Here is a 9,307-nt window from a genome sequence, read left to right on the forward strand (position 1 = left end):
GCGATCTCGGCTCACTGCAACCACCAACTCCCTGGTTCAGGCGATTCTCCTACCTCAGCCTCCCAAGTAGCTGGGGTTACAGGCACACACCACCATGTCTGGGGAAGTTTTGTACTTTTAGTAGAGATGGGGTTTCACCACGTTGGCTAGGACAGTCTCAATATCCTGACCTCGTGATCTGCCCACCTCGGCCTCCCAAAGTGCTGGGATTACAGGCCTGAGCCACCATGCCTGCGGTGGATACTTAAAGAGAAGCTAGAAATACAGATGTACAGGTAGAGTATCCCAAGGTTCAGGTGTTGTCAAGTAATTTTTTTTTTTTTTTGAGATAGAGTCTTGCGCTGTTGCCCAGGCTGGAGTACAATGGCGTGATCTCAGTTCACTGCGACCTCCGCCTCCTGGGTTCAAGTGATTCTCCTGCCTCAGTCTCCCGAGTAACTGGGATTACAGGTGCCCGCCACCACGCCTGGCCAATTTTTGTATTTTTAGTAAAGACGGGGTTTCACCATGTTGGCCAGGCTGGTCTAGAACTCCTGACTTCAGGTGATCCACCTGCCTCAGCCTCCCTCCCAAAGTGCTGGGATTACAGGCATAAGCCACTGCGCCTGGCCTTGCCAAGTAATTTTTAAAGTTTTACTCATTGTGCAGCGGGGAAGACACATCTGTGGGCCAAAACCCCGGCTCTCCCCACTCACTCTCCCAGTTACCTGGCATGTTATTTACCACCTTCCCCCAGTCTCAGTTTCTTCATCTGTAGGAAGGAGAATAAGGGAGTAGAATCACAGCAGCTTTGCTGAGAAGATAAGCTCGCTGGCACCGGCGAAGGCCTGGAATGCCTTCCCACGTGTTATAGACAGGGAAGATGCGTTTTCCTGCCCCTGCTTTACATCCCAGCCACAATGCTGCGGTCACACACATAACTCGCTAAGTGCTCCAAAGCCAGGACTAAGCCGGCGCTGGGAAACGGTGGGCCCTGCAGCGTCCTGCAGATGCGTTCTGTTCTCTCTCACGTGATGGACGACTATGGACGCGGGAGCCGGCGGACTCTCTCCTAAGAGCCCCTCTTTGGAGAGGCCGGGTGTGGTGGTGCACGCCTGTAATCCCAGCTACTCAGTTACTTGGGAGGCTGAGGCAGGAGAATCCCTTGAACCTAGGAGGTGGAGGTGGAGCTTGCAGTGAGCCGAGACTGTGCTATTGCACCCCAGCCTGAGCAACAAGAGGGAGACTCCATCTAAAAAAAAAAAAAAAAAAAAAATCCCCTTTGAGGCCTCACAAATCTCCTTTGCATCCAACAGGAAGCAGGATTCAGCGCGCTCTCCGCGGTCCCACGGCCGCTGCCTCCGTTCCTCCCTGCTGGGCAAGGGGCGTTTAACACAGCGGCACAGACCTGAATGTAGACAGAACCCAAAAGCCACGGATGCCACAGGGGAGGCGCTCATCTAGGCAGGAGACGCTCATCTAGGCAGGAGGTGCAGGCTTCCCGGGCTCACAGAGACGCAGGACGCGGGAAAAGCGGGTATTTTTAGGTTCTGCTTGCTGAGCTGCACCAACGGCCCACCAACAATGAAACACCCACGTTGAACTCTGTGTGTGTCACCCAACAAACGGATGGTGGTCATTGCCACCTGCATGGAGGCCACGCCTGAATGCTGAATCGGCTTCCAATCTCTGCACAGCCGATCCCGGTGCACGGCAACGTGGGTTCTATGCTAATTCAACTAGGGCTCCGATGGGAGGTAATACAAACGTTATCCTCTTTTTCAATCAGTCAACAAATATTTACAGAGGTGCTCCTATGGGTCAAGCCCTGGCCCAGGTGCTGGGGACATGGAATCAAAGACCCAGGGGACCAGTGTTTGCTCCTAATTCACATGGGGGCAGCCTGGAAGGAGACCCTCTCTCCCCGATGCATTCTCAGTCTCCAGGTTTGACAATGGTTCAGCAAATCTCCAATTCCTTCCCCCTTAACCTCCATGGGAGGAGCCATCCCCTCCCCTGTTGTCACTAGGCTTGGCCACCTGGTGACCTGCTCTGACCACCAGGACATGAGCAGACGTGATGTGAGCAGTAGCTTGGAATACACGGGCACCACTGGCCTCGCCCTGTGAGTGCCCGCCCTCCGCTGTGAGAAGAACAGGCCTCAGGTGGCTGCGGAGGAAGGATGAGAGATGCAGTGAGCAGGCCTGGACCCACCCAGAGTGGGGAGCCCAGCCCAGCCACACTCAGCTGGGGGGAGCCAAACCCAAGAAGACTTACGCACAACTGAGCAGGAAATACCCGGTAAAATGTCCAAGAATGTGCAGCAGTGTGCTGGTTGGTGTTTAATAAGCCGTTCTCCCAGGAAATTAGAATCTTTGATTTCCAGTGTTTGCCAATTACTGTGGTGTAAATATTTTCACCATGGCCAATTTTAAGTTACCAATGTAATGTTGCTGATCACACACTTAGGAATAGATGGGTACTGCCAGTGCACACCCTGAAATGTGACTGGAAAACATGATTAAATGATCCCTAAAATTATTATTATTATTTTTTCTTAGGGTCTTGGTGTGTAACCCAGGCTGGAGTGCAGTGGCCTGATCAGGGCTCACTGCAGCCTCCAATTCCTGGGATCAGTGATCCTCCTACCTCAGCCTCCCGAGTAGCTGGGATGACAGGTGAGTACCACCATGTCCAGTTAATTTTTTCATTTTTTTTTTTTTAAAGAGATGGGTTCTTGCTGTTTTGCCTAGGCTGATCTTGAACTCCTGGCCTTGAGCCATCCTCCCACATCAGCCTCCCAAAGTAGTGCTGGGATTACAGGTGTGAGCCCCCATGCCTGGTTCTAAAATTATCACTGAACGTTTTGTAACTCTTTGACTTTTCTCTCAAGGCCAAACCACCAGTGATTTTTCAATCATTTTTAGTAATGATATTCTTTTCCCAAATGAAATAACCTTCAGAATGCCCATAAATAAAATACAAACATAGAAGGATGAATTCCTTATGATGTTCCAATCTTCCCCGCTTGGCAGAATATTCTGCTCTTTGTGGAACTCTGAAATGATTTGGCAGAGCCCTCTGTTCGCTGGGAACAGATTGAGGACCACGGGGTAAATGGATTTAGGTGCTAATACAGAATATGACTCTCTCTAGCACAAGATGTAAGAGGACATGTTGCCATAGTAAGAAATGGGATGCTACCTGCTGCCACTGACGGGGCAATGCTTAAATAGACACAGGGCGCCCACCTCTGCCTTTGTTAGCAACAGCAGCAGCTGGCATCTAGCGAGGGCTTCCTGGAGCCATGTGCTGTCCCCAGCCTTTGCAGGTCCCACCTCGGACCCTTCTCCCAACGACACTGTGCAGTAAGCACCATTATCAACCCCCTGTTACAGACGACAAAACCAAGGCTGGGGGAAGTTAAGAAAGTCACAGAGGGCACAGCCAGGCACGGTGGCTCATGCCTGCAATCCCAGCACTTTGGGAGGCCGAGGTGGGCGGATGACCTGAGGCTGGGAGTTCAAGACCACCCTGACCAACATGGAGAAACCCTGTCTCTACTAAAAATACATAATTAGCCGGGTGTGGTGGCACATGCCTGTAATCCCAGCTACTTGGGAGGCTGAGGCAGGAGAATCGCTTGAACCCAGGAGGCGGAGGTTGCGGTGAGCTGGAGATCGCACCATTGCACTCCAGCCTAGGCAACAAGACTGAAATTAGTCTCAAAAAAAAGGAAAAGTCACAGAGGGGCAACAGCCGTAGGGCAGTGGGGTCAAGATTCCAATCTAGGCAGCCTAGCACTCTTAACGGTCATTAAGAATAAAAGACGGGGGCGGGCATGGTGGCTCATGCCTGTAATCCCAGCACTTTGGGAGGCCGAGGCAGGTAGATCACTTGAGGTCAGGAGTTTGAGACCAGCCTGGCAAAATCCCATCTCTACTAAAAATACAAAAATTAGTTGGGCGTGGCGGTGCACACCTGTAGTCCCAGCTACTTGGGAGGGTGAGTCAAGAGGATCGCTTGAACCCAGGAGGCAGAGGCCACAGTGAGCCGAGATGCACCACTGCACTCCAGTCCACAGGTGTGGACCCCAACAGAGGGAATGAGTGCAGCTCACTGAGAATCTGGAGAGGGCCAGGCTTTCTACACTCATCACGTCATCCTTCCATGGCCCTGGAAAGTCTGGCCACCCCCATCTCGAGATGAGGACATGGAGGCTCGGGGGTGAAGACCTGCCGAGGTTCCACCTCAGCCAGCGTCAGTAGCACCGCATGCCTGGGGTCCGGCTCCTAAGCCCATCCTCTTTGGATGGCCCAAACACGGAACGTGTGGAAGATCTGAGTTAGAAGAGAACTTGGCAGCTGCCGAAGCAGGCTCTCATTCTGCAGAGGAAGCACCTGAGACCCAGAAAGAGGAAGGGCCTCGTCCGAGGTCACAAGGCACTGACCATGCAGCCAGGAGGGGCTGGCACGGGGCAGTTTCTTGGCACAGCTGGCTGAGTGGTTTATTTGTTACAGGTTTGCTTGAAAGCGTTCTTTGCCGAAAAGTTTAGGAGTGATCGTGACTGGTTAGCGTAGCCCATTCCGCCAGGTCTGGATGGTGAGTCATGCCAGTATGTCCTATGGGAATATGGACTACCCGCCTGCTCCCAGCATCTCACCCTCCCCAGGACCCCTGAAACAGAGGCTAAATGATTCACCCAAGGTCACCAAATACAAGAGAAACGGAGTGTGGTCAGGCATGGTGGCTCATGCTTGCAATCCTAGCACTTTGGGAGGCCGAGGTGGGTGGATCACCTGAGGTCAGGAGTTCGAGACCAGCCTGGCCAACATGGTGAAACACTGTCTCTACCAAAATACAAAAAATTAGCCGGGTGCGGTGGCGGGTGCCTGTAGTCCCAGTTACTTGGGAGGCTGAGGCAGGAGAACCACTTGAATCTGGGGGGCAGAGGTTGCAGTGAGTCGAGATCATGACATTGCACTCCAGCCTGGGCAAAAGAGCAAAACTTCATCAAAAAAAGAAAAAAGAGGGCCGGGCGCGGTGGCTCAAGCCTGTAATCCCAGCACTTTGGGAGGCCGAGACAGGCAGATCACGAGGTCAGGGGTTTGAGACCAGCCTGGCTAACACGGTGAAACCCCATCTTCACGAAAAATACAAAAAATTAGCCGGGCGTGGTGCCGGGCGCCTGTAGTCCCAGCTACTCAGGAGGCTGAGGCAGGATAATTGCTTGAAGCCGGGAGGGGGAGGTTGCAGTGAGCTGAGATTACGCCACTACACTCCAGCCTGGGCCATACAGCAAGACTGTCTCATAAAAAAAAAAAAAAAGAAAAAAGAAAAAAAAAATAGAAACAGAGTGGAAATCTGAACCTATCTGGCTTGGACGGTCTCTCCTCTCCTGTCTCGAGAGACCCCATCAGCTAAGACAAGGATCCAGTTGCATCTTGGGAAATTTGAGGCTCTACTTACAAGTGTTAGTGCTGGTTTGCCGTGCACAGGAATGCTGAGAACACCATCGCTCTGGCCTCGTTGGACGGCTCCAGAGGGGGGCCCACATCTGCTCCACCAAGGAGAAAGCTGAGGTCTTCCAAGCGTTCCTCCCCGACATCTTGGGTCTGTTCCCACTGACTCCAATCTGAAGAGGGTGCTGTTCCCTGCTGTCCTCACTTTGATCAGGACCACTGTGGACTGGCGTGTACCCACCTCTTTTTGTAGAAACTCATCCCAACCCCTGAGCCTAATGGTTAAAGTTCAACCCATGCCTTTCCCAACGGGATGGGTCCACAGGGAAAAGTGGCCTCTGCTGGGGACAGGCCACTCAGGTCACTGGGCTTTGATCTGGCAAACAGCGGCACAAGTCTGCCAGGGAGCTAGAAAAACTTTACGGGGGTGCTGTGTGAGCACCAGGGGATTACACGGGGCGGGGGCGAGCGGATGAGAGCAGAGTCCCTGTTTCTTTCGTGGTGTTGACCCTGTGGTTTGGGGCTCCGGGACACTCAATAGCAGACACAAAGCCACGGTGTACATGTGAGGAGGGACTGGCAGGCTCAGACGTACAGGAATGGGACTGGCCAAAGTGCTGCTGGGTGGACGGGCTGGGGGAGGAGTCAGCTTCTGTCCACCCACCAGGGCACCTGAAGTCACAGAGCACTTGCTTGCCACAAAATAGGTGCGATTTCATTCATCCTTTTTTTTTTTTTTTGAGACAGAGTCTTGCTCGGTCGCCCAGACTGGAGTGCAGTGGCCGGATCTCAGCTCACTGCAAGCTCCGCCTCCCGGGTTTACGCCATTCTCCTGCTTCAGCCTCCCAAGTAGCTGGGCCTATAGGCGCCCGCCACCACGCCCGGCTAGTTTTTTGTATTTTTTGGTAAAACCGTGTTAGCCAGGATGGTCTCGCTCTCCTGACCTCGTGATCTGCCCGCCTCGGCCTCCCAAAGTGCTGGGATTACAGGCGTGAGCCACTGCACCCAGCCTTCATTTCTTAAATTAGAAGGTAGGAGATCAAGAAACTGCTCCTCTCTGTCTGTTTACAAACATTCTTCATACTTGAACCCAAAATGTTTAAGTCAAACCTTCTTTAATTGATTCTAAAATGGACCCTGTGTACCCAGATAACCCTTCCACGTGCAGAAGATTGAAATTTCTATTCTTATTTTTTTCTCACCTGTTAAGATTTTCTATTTTTCATATGTCCCATAGAGCCCACACTACATTAGTACCTAACACACAGATATAAATGTACATATATGCATGTTCATGGCAAGTGTGTGTGAAAAGCTTTTTACTGGAGTGAGTGAGAGAAGCCCGGGGCCCACCATTCTCTGAGAACCCTCAAATTTCTCTGCATCACTTTTTGAAATAGGGCTTTATTCTCATGTGATAGAAATTGAAAGTCATTTCTTTTTTTCTCTCTTTTTTTTTTTTTGAGACAGAATTTAGCTCTTGTTGCCCAGGCTAGAGTACAGTGGTGCGATCTCGGCTCACTGCAACCTCCTCCTCCTGGGTTCCAGTGATTCTCCTGCCTCAGCCTCCCGAGTAGCTGGGATTACAGGCATGAGCCACCACGCCTGGCTAATTTTATATTTTCAGTAGAGACAGGGTTTCTCCATGTTGGTCAGTCTGGTCGTGAACTCCCGACCTCAGGTGACCTGCCCGCCTCGGCCTCCCAAAGTGCTGGGATTACAGGCGTGAGCCACTGCGCCCAGCCAGAAATTGAAAGTCATTTATAAATGCACTGACTGCTCTCCACCGTACTCCATGATCTCAAAATGATACACTGTCCATGAAGAAATGCTATTTTAGGTGAAAAAATCAAATAGGAAAAACTTGCATTGGACAAAATCCTTGAAAACACACAAAAGTTTCTGCACAAGTTTTGTTCACAGTAATTTCTTTTGCTGAGCCACTGGGCTTTTTTTTTTTTTCTTCATGGTTTGTGTTTTATTCTTTGACGAATGCTTCTAAAACATCACCCTAAGTCAATCTGAAAGGTAAAGTTTAAAATCTTTTTAAAGGATAAGTTATGTGGAATGACTGTTCACTCTACAAAATCTTCCTCTTACGGCTTATGATACACCCAGCCGGCAGGAGCGCCCGGGTTTTCCAAATAGCCAGTTATCACTTTTCTCTTGTCTGCATAGATTTCTCATTGGCTGTCTTCTGTTTTGTTGCATGATCTCAGAGTCCCCCTGCTTTCTCTGAGAGGTGGTCAAGCTATCCTCTTTTCTTCTTCCCTTGCTAATTTCCTGGGTTTTCTTCGTGTTTTCTGGCGGGCACGTTCTCGTTGATTTCCACGGGCCACGCCGACCACCGACAGAGCCTGGAAGACAGCGAGTTGGAAAAGCAAGGGCTCCCTGGCACTCTGGGCTACTGTCACTGCCACTGGATTTTTTATGGGTTTTTACTGATTGCATGGATTTGTACACCTGTTTCCCCCACCTGCTTCATAGCAGCAACTTCTCATTAATAAGGACTCGAACGCCCAGCAGCCCCTGTTGAGATCCTAATCAGCTGTCTGGCTTGGGCGACCTGGATTAATTGCACCATTCGCAGCCTCTCCTGGGGAGTTCGCATCAACGGCTGCCCCCATTGTCAGACAGGAGGACAGAGCTGCCGCCCGACAGAACGTCGGTGCTGACGTCAGCATCCACGCGGGCAGGAGGAGAGCCCTGGGGGACCCCGCTGGCGACCGGTGCTGTTTCTGCTTGCACACACCCAGCTCTTCTCCCTGGCAGCTGCTGGGTTTGCTCTGGGAGACCAGCCCTCCCCACCTGCCCTCCACGAGGCCGGACCAGGCTGACGCTTCCCCCGGACGTGTCTCAGGACTGGCCACTCGGAGTGACGGTCATTGCCAGGTACACAGGCTGGCCAGTAAGCGTCGCCCCGGGAGTCTTGCTGGAATGATTGAGGAAAGAGGTCCTCCCTCTCCCAGGGGATGGCTGAACTGGAAAAACCTGTTGGTAGTTGCTGGGACCCCTTCGTGAGATCCTGCTCAAGAATGGAGAAAAACCAGCCAGGCGAGGTGGTTCACGCCTATTATCCCGGCACTTTGGGAGGCCGAGGTGGGAGAATCACTTGAGCCCAGGAGTTTGAGACCAGCCTGGCCAATGTGGTGAAACCCCGTCTCTACTAAAAACATACAAAAATGATAGCCAGGCTTGGCGGCAGGCGCCTGTAATCCCAGCAACTCGGGAGGCTGAGGAAGGAGAATCGCTTGAACCTGGGAGGCGGAGGTGGCAGTGAGCCGAGATCACGCCATTGCACTCCAGCCTGGGTGACACAGCGAGACTCCACCAAAAAAAAGAAATGGGGAAAAACCAAGCCCAAAGATGGGAAGGGCGGGGTGGAGAGAGAATCAGAGAGAGAAAGAGTCAGAGACAGAGATGAGGGAGTCTGTGCAGTGGACTCCCAGGGGTTTCTGGAGCTGGTGAACCTGGCCCTAGTCCTGGAGGGGCAGGCTTGGGTGTTTTCAGAGGGTCTCATATCAGCCCAGATTGAGAACCGACCATGAAGACTGCTTGGCCGTATGTTTGTCTGGACAAAACAAATCAGTCAAAGTGCTAGGCCGAGGCAAGGCCAGTCTCTCTCTCTCTCTCTCTCTCTCTCTCTCTCTCTCTGCCGAGGCAAGGCCAGTCTCTCTCTCTCTCTCTCTCTCTCTCTCTCTCTCTCAAATGCATGTTACTACGCAGACAGTAAGGGCCTCTGTGACCTTTACAAATGGCCTAGCGCACACACATGTAAGTGGCCCCCATATTTGAGCCTTGCTGACCCACTTTACAAGGGAGGAAGGTACAGGAAGCTTAGGTTGTTTCCCCAGTTTCAGAGGGCA

At 51.9% G+C, this 9,307-nt stretch overlaps 1 protein-coding gene and 1 pseudogene across 1 annotated transcript in view; both read right to left on the reverse strand.

The window, feature by feature from the left end:
- The window catches only part of CA5A (carbonic anhydrase 5A), a 49,767-nt gene extending 44,092 nt beyond the window's left edge, over window positions 1–5,675 (reverse strand). The window contains exon 1 of the mRNA XM_025370763.1: window positions 5,449–5,675. Coding sequence (XP_025226548.1) covers window positions 5,449–5,587 — 139 coding nt within the window. The 5' untranslated portion in view covers window positions 5,588–5,675. The remainder of the gene's footprint in view (window positions 1–5,448) is intronic.
- Window positions 5,676–7,596: 1,921 nt separating this feature from the next.
- Window positions 7,597–7,926, reverse strand: LOC112613850 (annotated as a pseudogene).
- Between the last annotated feature and the right edge of the window lie 1,381 nt (window positions 7,927–9,307).

The sequence above is a fragment of the Theropithecus gelada genome, chromosome 20 (genome assembly GCF_003255815.1).
Source record: "Theropithecus gelada isolate Dixy chromosome 20, Tgel_1.0, whole genome shotgun sequence".
Taxonomy (NCBI): Eukaryota; Metazoa; Chordata; class Mammalia; order Primates; family Cercopithecidae; genus Theropithecus; species Theropithecus gelada.